Raw genomic sequence first — 16,833 nt, forward strand, 5'->3', positions numbered from 1 at the left:
AACACTACAAACTAGCTCTGAATTTACACTACAACAAAATTGTTAGCGAATTGTATTTTGGGGTTTTATACTTCTCAGACAAAACTTCTTTGTGACAAATTACAGAATTAGGCAGAACTGCTTTGTATTATTCTTTCATCTTAAGGATAATGAGACATTTCTTTAGTCAGCGTAGATGGCTGCACTGCCACCTAAATCCATGGGATTACACTCCTAATGGATTTTACAGCTTGCCTCATAGTGGTTTATTAAAAAACTAGTGCCTTGAAACACAGAAATACATTTATGTGTATTTCCTGCATTATATTCAATAGACTTGGTAACAAATCATACTATTACCTCCAAAACCAGCAGTCCCTTTTGCACTTTCTAATGATGATGGAACATTCTGTAGCCCACATTTTAATAGAAAAAGCTATTAACATTCTGGAAAATAAATATAAGTCATGTTATATTAAATTTGTTGATGTTGTCCCTTCCACGGCTATTTCCATATGTATAAATTACCATATGTGCTTATACAAGAACATGGATGAGAGCAAAACCAGAGGAATAAAGCCTCTTATTTATAATCCAGGACAGCAAATCTTCTTTGATCCAGTACCTGGGATTTTTTTCTTAACATTGCAGTGTACAAACAAGAATAATTTCCATGGTGACATTCAAACAAGACAAACAAGAGACCATCTGCCATGATATGTCTCTCACGTAACACTAGATTACTTGTTTTGTTATGAACACAGTTAGTATACTTTTTAATTAAAGTGACAAAGCCAAATCGAGCAACAGTCAGCCTACTTATACCTATATACATGAGAAAACACATATTTAAACACATATTTATTTATACTGTGATAGAACAACTGAAAGTCCTGAATATTAAGATGTACTTACCTTTGTATCTTTATTTCTCACTACAGTAAAGGATTAAGTGACAGAACGTGCAAGCCTTTTATTACGTCTTTCGAGATTGTTATTAGCTTTGAAAGAAAATGTTAATTGTGCCTTTGAAAACATTAACACTTACATGGCTACCACTTACAATTAAGACAAAAGCTAATTCCACAGTAGACATGGACCCCTTCTAGCTCCATATTTTATTAGAGAAAATGGTATTACTTTGATTTCATACTTTTGGAAAGCAGATCAAACCGCGTTTCCCTAGGCAAAGTAAAGCACACACACAGAGGAGTTGAGAAAAAACTACTTACACGGGGAGTTGTTGTGTTGTAATTCCAAATCTTGATCTTGGATATACCAAAGTCACGTGACCGGGTGGGATTGCGGATAACAAAGTAAAGTTGGACGGGCGGATGGAAAGGGCACATCCAAAGGAAGCTTTCCTTCGTGGTCTAAAAACACGTACAAAGCAGACTGTCACTAATGCTCTTTCTCCTAAAGTGGCACATTTTAATTAACTCACCACCCCACAGAAGAATATACATCGATTACAAAAGTAACCATTTACTAAAATCTACTACGTGAAGAGCAAAACCTTAACCTCATTTCCACAAACAGTAAATCCGACCCTCCTGCCTGCTCTTAACAACCTGACAGTTAGATAAAGGTCAGCTGCTTGCTGTCCCAGTAAGACATCTGCACGCTCACAAATGACAGGCAGTCTGCCATGCTTTGTAACGGCAGGGTCAAAGCAAGCCCAGTTTATTTTAATCAAACTAATCAGCTTTGCAGGCACTAGAGGGGATCACTGAGCACAACAGACACTGTATAATCATTTTACGATTTCTTAAAGTGCTTACGCTTCTGTTTTGCCCTCTAAAGAGGGGAATCTTATAGAATTTTATTCCACTGCCTCTATTTTAATCAGGCTTTGCAGGCAACTAATTTCACTTACAGATCTATTCCTTAGAGCTACATATAGGACTCCCAGCTTGAAATTCTATGAGAAATTTTCTAAGATATCACAGAAACTCCCCACATGAATTTTACAGACAACTGACAATCAAGACATTTTAAACTACCAAAGAATGCCTAATTCTGGACACTGTTCAGAACTGTTACCTCTGCGCATTCAGAAATGGAGGAAAAGGAAGGCTTGAGCACTGTGAAGAGGAATGACGTGGGTCTGAGGGCTCACCATTGTGAAGAAATGCCTTTGTAAGATATTTCTAAAATTAGAGTTCCCTGTCCTTGTTATTCTGACGTTTAAAAGACCTATATATGCATCCCAGAATCAAAAAGGCTTACAGAAAACAATTTCAATTACATGCCAAATCTATGTCTTATTAAGGATTATATCCCATCAGGCACTATTTCCTTCGGTGAGAGCACCTGATGTTCTGCCAGGCATTTTCTTCTTTTACAGTGTAACATTAATAAATATAAAAAATCCCTGATCTTCAGTAAGAGTATGTCTGGTCTCAAAGACAAATGTACACCTAAATGATCAAAGACAGAAGTGTTTTAACCGTAGTAAAGTGAGTTTTCCACAAAGTAAATTTTTATGTTAGCTTTCATTCTATTGAAAGTATTAGTTGCTTGGAGATTCATTAATTTGTTGGTTTTTCTAATACACCCCAAAGCTTTCCTGTACGAGCTGAAACGTACAGAAACTGGAAATGCTGCTTTGACTTCTGAAGGAGTCCTGCAGTTCAGTTATCATGTTCTATGGCCATATTCCCTCTCCAGATTGCATCTTCTCTGCTGCAATCCCTTTGCAGCTTCAAGAGAGATTACAGTGTCACAAATCAAAGGAATATATTAATCAATGAAATACAAAACCTCATTACTCAAGAATTTTGGGATATATAAATATATGAGAAATGCTGAGAATAACAGGTTTATAATGGATTAATGAATATATTACTACATTAATTTATAATTATCTGGAAAGTCTGAGAGTCACTACTACTACTGCTGAGTGTCATCTGCCAGACAGCATGGCCTATAAAGGAGAATGGGTATTTATGACACCCAAACTACCACTTCCAGGACATGGTAAGAAAGATGTTTCAAGTAAAAATATTTGTCTGGAAATAGCAGTCCATACTGAGTTTCAGCTACATTTCAAAATACTGCATATCTGCCCTCTTCTTATTCTCCTTCACCTGGCAAGCAGAAAAGTATCACTAGCATGAAATAAGTTACAATTTATATTTTTTAATAGACTAAGTCATTTAGTATCCTCTTCCACTAAAATGAGAGTAATTTTTACTAGAATCCTAGCTCTGAAGGCCTGTGGAGACAAAGGACATACACGGAACATGCAGCACTAATGAAATGATGGCTGTACGAAGGGCGATGGGCATTTGCTGATCTCTTCAGAAGCATCAGGATTTCATATCAGTTATTGTCTTTTTTTCACTGTCTTTAGTGCCTCATGTCTCCTCGTCTTACTATCTCACAAAGGAGACATGAAATACTTTTATCTTGTCACACATTTTTCTTAATCCCTTGTCCAAAACTACCTAGCTACCCATTCTTATTCTTCCATGATCCTTCCCTAGGTTAAAGGATAACAAGGGGACAGAAGAAAATAAGCATGTTTTCTCTTTAAGTTTACTTAAGTTTAATATTAAACACCTGGAAGAGCTTAGCAGTGAAGCTCCCATACCTTCAGATCACAAGAATTACTTAAGTCTATCAGCAAACATACTGTAAAAATGTGAAATTCCGTGTCCTTAAAGTTTTGTAATCTTGTTCTACAGATACCATATTACAGTACTTAAAAAACCGAATTTGTTCTTCCATCCAACACAATACCACAGAGTTAATATGGAAGAAGGCAGAGTTAAAGCTGCCTCCTTCCAGTTGCTCGGTTAATTGTGAGGCAAATTAATCAAAATCTGTCTTAAAACAAAATTATAACCAAATACCAACATATTGGACAGGAAAACTGAATTTCTTAGTAATAAATAACATACTCCTTTTTTGAATTATCCGATAGTTGTTACACAAGTCAGGTTTAAAATGCAATCATGTTTCTAAACAAAAACCTTAAAGAATTAAAGAATTATTATAATGAGAAATTGTCACATCCAGGACTAAGTTGTCTTACATTTAAGTTCTTATTGACCAAGCAGCACAAGTCTCCTGGGTTGTCAGCATTTCGAATGTCCACATCATGAGGAGAAACAAATATCTTTTCGTTGCATAAATCAAAGAATTCCACCTCGCTCAAGCCCACATTTACTGGATTTCCCCAGTTAGAAAGAAGCTCCATAGTCACATAAATGGCATCACGTACTTCCATACTGGTTGTCATCTGGATTGAAATGAAATATGGTATAAACAAACAACAAAAGAACAAAATGTGGAACAAAATAAATACTGACGAGTGAGAAGCAAAAAAGCATGCAAACTCAAGGCTATCTGGATGACGTTCAATCATTCTGGGTTCCATGAATTCTGCCCCACATTGACTAATAAAATTATGGCAGGGTAAGAGAAGATAACTTATCAGCCTCTTACAAAGCTTAAGAAGAAAACAGCTCTCTGTTCTTTGATTCGTTTGTCATTCTGATGAACAAAGGAACGGTGATAAATTCTCTTCTCTTAGGTTTATTAGTTGACATGGGGCAGAATCGGTAGAATACAGATTATTCAATGTACTCTGATTTCAGCAATACTGGGCAGTATCAGTTACGGTGCATGTATACACAAACCTTCTCTCTCAACGTGGAATCTACTTCAGATTTGCCATCAGACAGGAATATGTCATTAGCACAGGCAGTGTGGCTCTCAGGCTCCGGAAGGACTTTCAGAAGTTTCTTCTCTTGTCTGAAACATACATATTCTTTTATCTGTTACTTCCTCATAATTCTTGTATTTTTAGGAAATAGTTTTGTTGGTGCAAAGGTGAAGACATGACAGGATGTACCCACAACACCCCACAGAAGAATCCCATGTACCCCCACACTGAAGGACAACTGTTGCAGCATCCCACCTTAGACACACCAAGTGTGGTTCAAAGCCTGGGCTCCAGCTCTCAGCTGGGTCTGAGGCAGTCTGAGAAAGTAATACGTAGGTAATGTTGGCAGTTCCCCAATCACAGATACTGGCCCGAGGCTGGAACCCTCTCCCTCATTTGCTACCACTTGCATGACATCTCAGGTATCTAAAGGTTATCAGGTGTAGTGGTATTACACTGCACCTAGTGGTATACTGGGAAATATCTCTTCAAAAAAGGAAGCTAGCCTTAAAGGAAATATAAATACCTGCTTCCAGAAGGACAAATTCTCTCAACAACTTTTGTCACTGCAGTCTTTGCCTGGCTTTTTTCTGGAGGTTCAGCCATTGCAGAAACAACAGATGAAAAAGAAAATTTCTTCTAAGTAAGAAAAAGATGAACATGTTTCATTCACATTGTTCTCCACATAACGAGTATCAGTCTGCATCTCTGGAATAAATGAGAGTTTGGTCCCAGCTCTGGTCTCAGCTAACCTTAGCTGATCTGTAACTCCATACTGAGGTAAAGCCCATTTAACAGAATTGGTTTTGATTTGCAATGAAAAAGCTGAGCTTGGAGCTTGATCTTCTATGTGGAAGAAGAGTAACATAAAAGCATTCTCTGATGACTATTAAAAATATATACATGTGTGTCTGAAATCTCATTGTATACATTTGGTAAGACTCAGAATTGGCCAAAGTCAACTAAGTCTGCGTAGACTTTCTCCTTCTCCTAAAAAGGATCGTGAAGATTTTAAACCCAAAAAAGCTCAGTTTTATTAGAATAAAAACTTGATTTATTGTTTTAAGTATAGAACTATCAGTAGTGACTGACTATCTAAGAGAAAACAGAGTGAGAGTCCTGCAGTTCTTACAACGCTTTGGGCTCTTTCTCTTCCCGTGCCCCACTTTATAAGTATACCCTGCTCCCTTTGTTATTTTTCTTAAACATGTGTTGGTAGCTTCTGTCAGAGACAGAATACTCAGCACAGTGAGCAACTAGTTAGATGAGGAATGGCAGTCCTGTTCTTAGGTCACTTCCATTTCTATACTTCTTGAAGAGAAAGAGAACTTTAAAATGCTTAGAAGTTAATTACTTTTTCAGTATTAAAAATTCTGCATTGTTATACATTTAAATATCAAAGGCCAAGTTCCACAATCCCTTAATTGCAAAATTAAATTACTTGGAAGATCATTTAGGTCAGCTTTAAGACTGAGAACTCACAATGGGTTTTTGAAACTCCACCTCAAGCGTCAGGGTAAAGTTATGTCTATTTTAAGTATTATTTCATTATTTTTCATTTAGGCACAATAATATTAAAATTAGTCCTAATGTTAGCAGGAAGATATATTATGTGAGAATATTCAGTGGAATTTGTTCTCTCAATCACAAAGCTATAAATATCTCAAAAACAAGAGGAGTAAGATTGAAAAGTTGACCCAGTGTTGAAGTCATATGTAAAGTACTTACCTATAGTAAAAGAACATTTTCACCTTTGCTCCTAACCCAAACTCCCCAGAAACTTAACACTGGCTCAGCGATGACAGTGGATACAGGTTCATCATAGCATCAACTCACAACTTCAGGGAGCATCGTCTTAGATTAAGTAGTCAGCTGTCTTGGAAACTCTCCGAATTGAAATGAATGCCAAGAATGCCTAGGCATCTCTCTTTTCCTTCCTAAAAAAACTAAGTCTCCTAAACATCAAACTGGAAGCAGACTTTGAATCCACGAACACTGTCCATGACAGATAGTTTTGTAAATTTCAGTTTATCCTTAAATTTCTTTATGTATTTTCTTTCTGTTAGGAGAACTGAATTATTGGTTATGCTCAAAGTTTAGCTAGGATTGTCAACACAAATCTCCTCATTCTTTAACTTAACAAGGAATAATGGTCTGACCTGAATCAGAAGGGAATGGATTTTTGCTGATTTCCTTGAGTGAGTTCTTAATTGCTTTTAAACATGGTTGGAGATAAGAGATGTACACACATTGGTGCGGAAAACCCACACTAGCTCTTCCTCACTAGTAGCTGGTAGTCTTCAAAAGCAGAGCATGTATTAACAGGGAACAGTGCCCATATTAATGAGTCCAGTAGAAAGGTAGGATTTATTGGTATGGAATCATATATTATCTTGTTTAAGAAGCTTCCAGAATGGAAATGGCTCAACCCGGCCTGCAGCTGTGCATTTGACTGTACAGACTTTTCATGTACCCCATCTACCAGTTGCGCAGTGATCCCTGAAATCAAGAGAGCGCTGTGGGATGCTATCCTGAGGAAGCAGATTAAAGAAAACCACCCTATGGAAAAATAATGCAAATTCAATTGCACTTAAGAGGCATCACCATTCATTCATACACAATCCTAATGTGTAAGAGATTGTAAGTCATGGGGGGGTTCCTCATCTGTCTTTTGCCATACCTTTTGAGGGCTTGTAGAAACTGTCTGCCTTTGCAGATCTCTCTGCAAGACTTCATTTTCAATTTGCATCGCTTTAACCACAGCTGAAACTGAGAGATCAGGATCCTTCTCACACACATTCTTTCGAGTTGCTGAAAGCGGTCTTTCTGGTCGGCTTAATGGTCCTGCCACCAAAAGAAGGAAGGAATATTCATTAGGCCGGACATACAAGTATGGGACATTACAACAGCATAGATTTGAAACATACGATTCAGTTACCACCACGGGGCTTTGCTAGCAGTCAGTAACCCTCCTAAGTGAGGCTGAATTGTTCCAATTTGTTTTTGTATTAAGATTCCAGGTCACATCTACTTTAGACAACAGCTGAAACAGTATCAGAAGAGGAGAAAAACTGACAAATGAGAAACATAATTTTTATGTTTTACGATTTTTGGTACTTGCTTTATTCCAGTATTTAATGGAAACTCCTTGTAACAGTTCATTGAAAAAACCATATATAATTTCAGCACACCAGAATTTTTCAATGTAACTGGGGTGTTCAGCTATTTTGGAGGAATCTCCAGAGACTTCTAGCAAAACAAGGGGAGTCAGGAGTTGCTATTTGCAAGACAAAATAAATGACCTTATCACTTAAGTAGTCATCAAAATGCCCATATGCATTCCAATCTTCCCAAACATCCCGGAGAAACAGAAATGTCACAGCCTATAAACAGGTTTAAAAGAAAAGAAATAAAATTTAACAATAGAGGATCTGAGATTGAACTAAAAGAGAAGCACATGGTTATATTCAAGGACTTCAAAAGTCAAGGGAAGAAAAGAGACTGAAGTTGTACAGACATTTAGATCAAGGGAAAATAGCGAAGAACATGCTGATATGCAAGCGTGCTCATGATGCTGCAGTGAGGTTTATTAAGCAGGAGAGTAAAATGGCAGTGGGTGCTAGTGACACGAAGCCTACCTTGAAAAGACAGGAAGTTAAAACTGAACTGAAATTTGCATGCGTTCACGCTTTTTAAGCCCTATGCCATCTACACTCAAAAAATTTCAACAAGCATTAGTCATCTCTGCAAATATGGGGCCAGAATAAAGTCCTTGTTATTTTTCTGTGCTATACTATCCCTCTGAAATGAAATTCACTTCAGGATTTAAAGTGGTAGTTGGACAGAAATGGTTCTACCAAGCACTATTATAACCTGAGAAAATGCTACACGCATCTTTGGAAAGTGGTCAAAGCAAGCATCTGCTCAGACAGATGGCGGGTGAGGGTCTCAGAAGCTACAAAGAGGATTTATTCTGAAGCCAAGAAGAATTAGCTTCTTTTCCTCAATTTGGTTTTCTGCCAATTAAGAAACTAATAGTTTTGACTCTTCAAAACCGTTAGCTTTATTGCTTTTTTGGGACACACCTGGATTTTGCTTTTTTGAAAAGAGTGTTTTAACCACAGGGTATGGTAAGTCTGAAAACTTTATCTCAGACCTCTCAAAACAAAAGTTCAGACTTGTTCAACTAAGGACTGTGCTGAAATAACAACTGCAGCCATGATTTCAGCCCCTAGATTTGGGGTTTGGTTTGGGTTTTTTTAGCCAAGGTAGAGACCACACTTTAGCAGCAGATTTCTAGAATAAGTAGCAGTGCTGTTAAAATGGTGTTCTCTCCAGCACAGGAAAAAACATTTTCCAGTATGGTACTAGATACCAGCGTATCTACCCAGCACTGGAGACTGCTCTGCAGTGTTCAAGGTGTAATTCAAGTGCAGGCCCAAGCAGCAACAGAGCAAGTTTTGCTGTGCTGTGGAAAACTCTGCCTTTATTGCTATGAATGCATTGTGTTCAAAATCTTCCAGCACAGCATCAATTGCAGATTTTTGACAAGACAGTCTTCTGTTAATACCGTAGGAAACAGATCTCCATGAGGAAAGTGGGAAACAGAGCAAGCACAAGGACTGAAAGGAAGAGGGAAAAAGTCTTATGCTGTGGAAGCCAAAAGAGAAGGAAGGTAGCGAAGATGTAGCAGAAGGCTGAAGTACACAAAGTATACAGGCTCTGGACTTTCTCACAACTTTAAGTCAAAACACTAGAGATGGTAAAAACAACAACAAAAAACCCACCCGCCCCACCAACAGCTAAGCAAAATCACATAATGACAGATGTGTGCTGAAATTACATCTGAGCCAGAGGGGGAAAAAAGCATGAAAACTCTCATTACTGACATTAGATATTTTTACTTCTTACTAGAATAAATTCTTTCATGTCTTTCCTGCTGCAAGAACTCAGCAGAGAGTGGCCGAGTGATTTTATTTTTTACCACAATTGGTCTGACGGGAATGTACTTTTCAGCATTATCTTTTCTTTTTGCCGAGAGAACTCGTAGTGGCTTCATGTCTGCAAGATAATAAGGGAACAGAAATAATCAACTTCAGAGCTATTTAGGAGCAGCTAGTCAGAGAAAACTTACTGGATCTTAACTGCTAAAATTTTGCCATTTTAATTATGCTGGCAAAGTGATAACCTCCATACTGCCTCCTTTTCACTGATCCTGTTCTATTGATGTAGAAGTACATCTGCATGGCTTGCACTGACTTTGTGCAACAAATATATATCATTATAAGGTACCAATATATCTCATCTGTACCAGATATTTACCTGCATTACTGTCAAGAAGAGCAAAAATAAAAAAAAGATAATAATCTCTTGAGAAATCTCACAGACAGTCTGAGACAACCTCAGTTCAACTGTCTAGGCCTGGTGATACACGGGTTAAACCAGGGCTATATTTTTGTCTTTGCAAAAAATTTCTTAACCTAGTAGCAAGAGGATGCGAGTCTCCCAAATCAGGAGATTAAAACAACAGGTTTGCTGAAGAGCAAGAAAACTCATGAGAGCATGGAGTAACCATCAACGATTAACCAGCAGCAATTCCCTTAAAAGTAATGCTCTCAAAGAATTATCACAGTACTATATGAGTGCATAATACACAGAGACTTACTGCTTTGATCCTGGTTGAACTCCAACACAGTAAGGGCACCAGAATCAAGGCTAGAGCATCTCCCAGTATCCTGACGTTCAGAAGCTTCCTTCTGCAGTGATCTACTGCTATTCAGCTGAAGGTCTGCAAAGCTTGTGATTGTTTCCTCAGTGGGAGATGGTTCTGAAAACACATCCTCTTCAACAGAGTCATAGTCATCGCTACAAGAGTCTTCTTCCATCCTTTTCTCTTCTACACTGACTTGCATGCTTCGTCTCAATTCCTGGTACAATTCAAACAGATTTGTCAGAAAAGCTCAAACACGCATTTTAAAATAAAGAAATGTGGCTGCCTCTTCCTCCCCTAGGAGAAAAAAAAATAATCTTCTCACGAACTCAGTGCCAAATTCTGTAGGCCACGGAATTTCTATGATCAAAACCAATTTTTAGGAATAAGTTACTAACAGTAGGTAAGTAATATATTTTTCCAGTCTCACACAGTTAGATTACTGTATCTTTTGGCTTGCTATCTGAAGACTTGCTGCAATCCAGATTTTCCAAATGCCTTCACAAGCCTGCAAAGCTGATGTAATAGCAACTTCTTTATAAGCAATTAGATAGCCGATAATAGACCTGTCTTATACACGTCTGTTCTTCAAAAAAACAGTAGAAGATACATGTGGTCTAATGCACTAAGCTTCCACTTTGCACAGGTTTTTTTTTTTTAAGTAGACACATCATAGCAGGATTTTATACAAAAATTAATCTATTTTGAAATTTACTGTGGAAAAAACCGCCCTGCCTCTCTCAGCATATGCCACAAAGAGTATAGACGATGCTGGAGAGCCTCGTGTTTTTATGAATGCAAAAAGAAAAGACCTTGCCTATCTTAAATGCTTTTTTTCCCTACTTTGTTGGTATTAGAGTTTGCGATAAGTATAGGTAAGCAAACCGTATATGTAAAATGAAAACCTGACGCTATCTTAGGTACAAATGAACTGTGACAGCATATGTTCAGTTTGCAATGAAAAGCTTCAAGCTGCTCTTCTGCTACGGATTGCACTTGTTAGGAAATCCATGTTGACAGAAACATATTACAAAGAGCAGGCAAACTTTGGTTAAAAAGAAGGTCTATAAGCAACCTGAGGCTTGATATTGAGCATGTGTTTACAACAGTCAAGACTAATATTTCTGGCTATTTGACAGGGAATTGTACACGCTTTCTTTCAGTTTGAAACTCATTTTAACAAGACATTCAAGAAAACAAGTTATAGCTCCAGAAAAATCAGAAGTATTTCCATTTGGGACACAAAGAAAATAGGGGGTTTTGTTTAAAATTATTGGCTTACTACTTACACATAAATAATTATAAATATCCATCACTGTAAAAAAGTTACTGATTTGTAGAGTAAAAAAAATAATCATAATCTCAAAAGCAATATAGGAAAGACAGAAAGATGCAAGCTAGGAAAATATGCTTGGGAAGCTTTTCTGATGGCAGTGGTAAGATCTTTAGACAGTTTCATATACAGATGCTCCTCCACTACCCAGAAAAGCTTTACTGATGTCACTAATTGGTTAGGCAGAAAACCATTCATAAATTTTTGTTCATTTCTTTATTTTTTTTAATGACAGGACATTTGTGAATTGTGCTAGAACAAACTGCAATTAGTAACTAAATGGAAGGCTGAACTGTCAAACAATGGAGTCGATGCAGTAACAACCCTTGATGGAAAGCAACTGTATTGATTATAATATTTTTAAAACTTTACTCTGACTTCTGTTAGGTAAAACAACGACATGCAAAAATTTTAGCACGATAATTCAAAAATTAACCTAAACCCTGAAAAAGTTGTTGTTTAAGCGTTCTCTAATCCGACAGACAAGAGTGACGTTCATGTGGACAATCATTAAGTGAACTGGGTCTCCTTGCATGAAATACCCTGGTTCTATCCAAGAGACAATATTCTACCTCTTTAAATCAGGACTGAACATGTTATTTAAATCAGGACTGAACATGTTATTTAAATCAGGACTGAACATGTTATTTAAATCAGGACTGAACATGTTACAGTGTTGCTGACTGAGATAAGATTTTCAAAGTAGTTTTACTTTTTCTTATCATTTTTTTCCTTCTTTATATCACATGTCATCAATGTGAAATTATCAAGTGAAAGAAACACCATATACCGGGTCTGCATGCTCTAGTCAAGACTGATACCTGGGCCCATTCGCATTTCAATTGACACTACCATGAACAATAGAAGGCAACTGCCAATTGTACCTGGGAGTAACGGAGAGGATCATCGCCATTTGTCTCCACGCTCAAGCTCTCATAAGGTTCAAAATCCTCAGAATACCCAAGAGGAGGTTTAATGCAGAGTTTAGGCCCCCTTTCCGTTTTAATCTCCACAGTTTTCTGTTAAAAGAAGCATTCAAAGAAATTAGACATCTTTTGTGCTATCAGCAGTACAAAAAGAATAATCATCACATTTTACATAACAATAACTAGATCAAGCAACCCTTTTCCCTCTGTTCCACAGAAGGTTTCTGTCCTCCCTGAGCTCACCTTACGGCCCCTGCATTATGGTTTAACTGCCCTAATCAAACCACCCACCCCAGAGTGGGTCAGGCCCAGCACGCATCACGTGTTTGGCACCAAAGTGAGCAGGTTCACCCCCTCACCTCACCAGATAAGTGAAAAAATAGGGGTAGGGATACAACAATCAACAAAACAGCTGAAGTCTGCAATCACTTAAAGCGCAGGCATGAAACGCTGCAAGAAGTGCTGGTGGAACAACCTTATGGCGAAAGCTCTCAAAGCTGCTTCTGGGGAATCGGCACACACGGGTGCCTCTCTGAAATGCATCTACACAAATGGAGAACAAACACATGGGGAACAAACAGGAGCTTGTTACAGGGCTGTGACCTCACTGGGATCACAGAGATACAGTGGGATAGCTCGCAAGACTGGAGTGCTGCCATGGATGGATAGAGGCACAGGCTCTTTAAGAAAGACAGGCTGAGAAGGTGAGAAGGAATTGTCATCCTTTATGTGAGTTAGTTCATGCTGGTGTTCATGCACTCCTCTACCATTTTGTAAGAGCCAGAAGCAGAGACGTCCCAGATAGAATATCCTAAGGCAACCTGGCTTTTGACAGAATGTGTTCTTTCAATAAGTCTATCTTCACACCTCATAGCATACCTTAGCACAGCCGAAGTTGGACAGTTTTGAACATGAATTTCTAGGTCCTCTAGCTAGCCAAAAAACCCACAGGAAAACATACTGGGAAAGTAAACTGCTGTCTGGCACAACCTTAATCTCACTCAGTGGTTGCACATTTCCTTAGCTAAATAATTCCAGTTGTTTATTAAGATACTATAAATCTGCTACCCTCCCATCCAATTGGATAAAAGACTTAAGGTGTCATTGTAAGCTAGTCTCAAGTATTAGCTTGTTTTAAGCAGCATAGCTACCTATATTTGGCTAACTTTCCAATCCAGTCAAGAGGAGATACCTCTCTCTTCATTTCGCTCTTGTGATTAGAATGACATAGGTTATGACTAGCCACACATTTGGCAAATTTAGCAAACAAGTTCTGACCGGCCAGTATGTAAGCAGTGATCTACTGAGAGAAAGAGCAGCTGGGAAAATTAATTCAACTAAGCAGTAAGGGCAATAAATAAAGTAATACAGCCTTAAAACTTGAATGTGCTATATTTGCTGAAAGAAAAGAAAAGAAAAGCTGCATGACATGAACACATGATCCGCAGTGACACAGACTCCTGGGCCCCAGTCACTCAAGCACAGACTGGACATCCAGCCAGGGCGATTCCTAATCAAGTAGGATAATTAATTGGATGACATGTCTCAGTTGCTCAGAATTCACATTTGTTCTGTTAGTTAAGTCATACTCCTTCACAGGTTAAGTCAGATCCTTCTTTAGGCCAGAAGGAAAAAAAAAAGATCACTGAGGTTTCTCCAGTGAACCAACGACTATGTAGCTAATGGCTCCAAACTTCTCATAGGCCAGATTATTTTTATTATCTATATGCATTTTCCTGTCTTCTGATCTAGGAGAATCTGTCACAGATTATAATTCAAGCAATGTAAATTATACCTCTATGTCCCTTAATGCTATTTCAGGGTGCAGAAAAGCAGCGACAGACAGGGATGTATCTCCAAAATGAGATTTTCCATCCTTTGTGCTAGATAAGCTCTCTAGGCTTGCCATCAGAGATGTCAAGCAACAGCTGTTCTGCTGGAGGACAGATTGAGCCAATCATGTCAAGGCTACAAAAGTTTCTGTGATGGATGTCACTGAAACCAGACCCTTTCAATGAGATTTGCCTCTTTAGGCTTCAAAGTAGACACAGAACTGGTCAGGGTATCATTTCACATCGTCACTCAGTATCCAGACCAAACCAAGACTCAGATTCTCCAAGAGTCCCAAGTGCTAGTTGCAACCAATTTCCCCTAAAATTATTTATGATCTAAGAATTAGTTCAATGATGCATTCTTTCAAACCGTTTCTTACCTGAAGCCAACCTCTGCGTTGTATTTTGCTTGGTGCAGTCTGTGTGCTGCATCCTTGCAACTCATGCTCTTCTAGCTGGGCTGCTTTTTCAGAAGATAGAGACAAGAATTAGAAGACAGCAAATAGAAGTATGGTATTTGATGATATACACCTTAGTTTGCGTTCTTCCCCCCGCCCCCCCCCCCCCCCCCCCCAAGATGAGGACAGAAGAGTAAGTCTTTGACATGTGAATGGTATCAACAACTGAAAAGGCATTCAACTTCAGATACTGGCTAATTCTGTATTAGTAGCAGGAGTTTTGAATCTCTTTGGGGACAGTCATCATCACACATATTCAAGAGAATAAATTGATTAAAGATACATTAGCTTAACAGCAAGTGAAGCTCCACATTCATTGATACGAAAGTATAGACATATGTTCTAGAATAGGGGCGCCCATCATTCTAACTCCTAACTGGGTAGACAGCAAGCTGTCTTTGGAAGCCAGCTCAGCCTAGAACCCATACTAGTGAAGGCAGACTCTGATAGACAGGGTCCCAGTGAACAACAGGTGACGTGCTGGGTTTACAAAGGAATTGTGTGTATTTACTCTCAAACTAAGGAAACATAAGGTATTGGCAGATTAAACAGAATACATTAGGTATTTAACATACTGTGCAGAGACGGATTCTCCATTTCCAAGTCATAAATGAAAGACAAACAATTGTTTTCCTTCATTTCTAAGGCAAGGAAGAGTTGGTTCCAGAACTTCTGCAAAAATTCTGTGTATGGTTAAGCAGAACTACAGGTTCCTGTGCTGGAAATGGTCCTGACTTACAGTGGGACAATAGATTTTTGAGAAGGTGCTTTGATGGAGACAAACATCTTGCAGGTCACATCAGCATCCTTAATGGAGCAAGGACATCACCAACACTCTCAACAGCATCCTAAATAAAAGCATCTCATTTCCTCTGTCCAAGACAGATTTATAGCTTCCATTTCTTCTCAGTGGAGAAAAATAGCTGATGCAAAACCTTTTTTCTGTAAGCCATAATTTAATGGTCACCCTAAGACAGCAGAAACTGGCACTACCAATAAAAGAAGCAGTCGTCCTACAAAGGTCATAGAATCACAGAAAGATTTAGTTTGGGAAGAACCTCTGGAGGTCACCTAGTCCAACTTTCCATTCAAAGCAGGGCTTACTTTAAAATTAGATCAGGTTGCTCATTACAACTCTCAATACCACATTTTCTTTTTTGGGTTGGACAACACTACAGGCACCAGTGCAGTGACCTGCTCAGAGAATTGATACGGCCAAGTTTTAACTGAGGAAAAACATAAAAGAAAGATTACTTTTAATTGTTGTCAATTGTGCAATCTGGTTTGCTGTGAGATTGCACAAATGCTGGTACAATAGGAGAGGAACAGGATAGGACTGTTCCTGGGGCAAGAGTGTATGCTTATGTCAACTCAGAGTGATCATAAAATTACAGAGCAAGAAGAACCAGATGTTTTTCTGTTGCTTCAAGGACAGCGTCTCTTAGGCCTCAAACAGGACTAAGAACAGAGAGGAAAAGGAATGGACTGCTCCAAGGAAAAAAAGAAAAAACAACTAGAACTCCTTCTACTCCAGCAGGCTATTCCTAAGTAACTCCAGAAATACTTTGCAGTCATTAGCACTGGTGCTGATTGCTGTGAGACTCTTCTAGCACTGAAGGTGAACTGTCCTGACATTACAATGCTAGAAGCGTGGTCTGATTCAGTCAGTGCTTTGGGACAGAATTGGAAGCATCTTTCACTTTCACATCCTAAGAAATCCATCTCTTCTAAGCAACTGCCCAGAAGGCCACTCATGTATGCTATAAATGTAGGTAGGAAAAGGGGACAGGCCCTCATGCTACCACTGCTGAGTATTTGGTTCTCAGTGTTTTATGATGGATTCATGTGACCAGGTCTCTCTAAACCAGGAAAAACAGTAGTTCAAATCCCAGGGAGAAGCTGATGCAGCTGAGCAAGTCATCT

The 16,833-nt window shown here is 38.5% G+C and overlaps 1 protein-coding gene across 2 annotated transcripts in view; it reads right to left on the reverse strand.

Moving 5' to 3' along the window:
* The window catches only part of KATNIP (katanin interacting protein), a 59,862-nt gene that overhangs the window by 37,756 nt on the left and 5,273 nt on the right, over window positions 1-16,833 (reverse strand). The window contains exons 4-12 of one of the 2 annotated variants that reach the window (XM_074596741.1): window positions 14,833-14,915; window positions 12,579-12,713; window positions 10,317-10,578; window positions 9,563-9,712; window positions 7,332-7,495; window positions 5,178-5,290; window positions 4,626-4,740; window positions 4,019-4,225; window positions 1,212-1,352 (exon numbers count right to left, since the gene is read on the reverse strand). In XM_074596741.1, the coding sequence (XP_074452842.1) occupies window positions 1,212-1,352; window positions 4,019-4,225; window positions 4,626-4,740; window positions 5,178-5,290; window positions 7,332-7,495; window positions 9,563-9,712; window positions 10,317-10,578; window positions 12,579-12,713; window positions 14,833-14,915 (1,370 nt within the window). The remainder of the gene's footprint in view (window positions 1-1,211; window positions 1,353-4,018; window positions 4,226-4,625; window positions 4,741-5,177; window positions 5,291-7,331; window positions 7,496-9,562; window positions 9,713-10,316; window positions 10,579-12,578; window positions 12,714-14,832; window positions 14,916-16,833) is intronic. The other variant, XM_074596742.1, reaches the window with a different exon arrangement.

This window comes from Larus michahellis, chromosome 8 (assembly GCF_964199755.1).
Source record: "Larus michahellis chromosome 8, bLarMic1.1, whole genome shotgun sequence".
NCBI lineage: Eukaryota > Metazoa > Chordata > Aves > Charadriiformes > Laridae > Larus > Larus michahellis.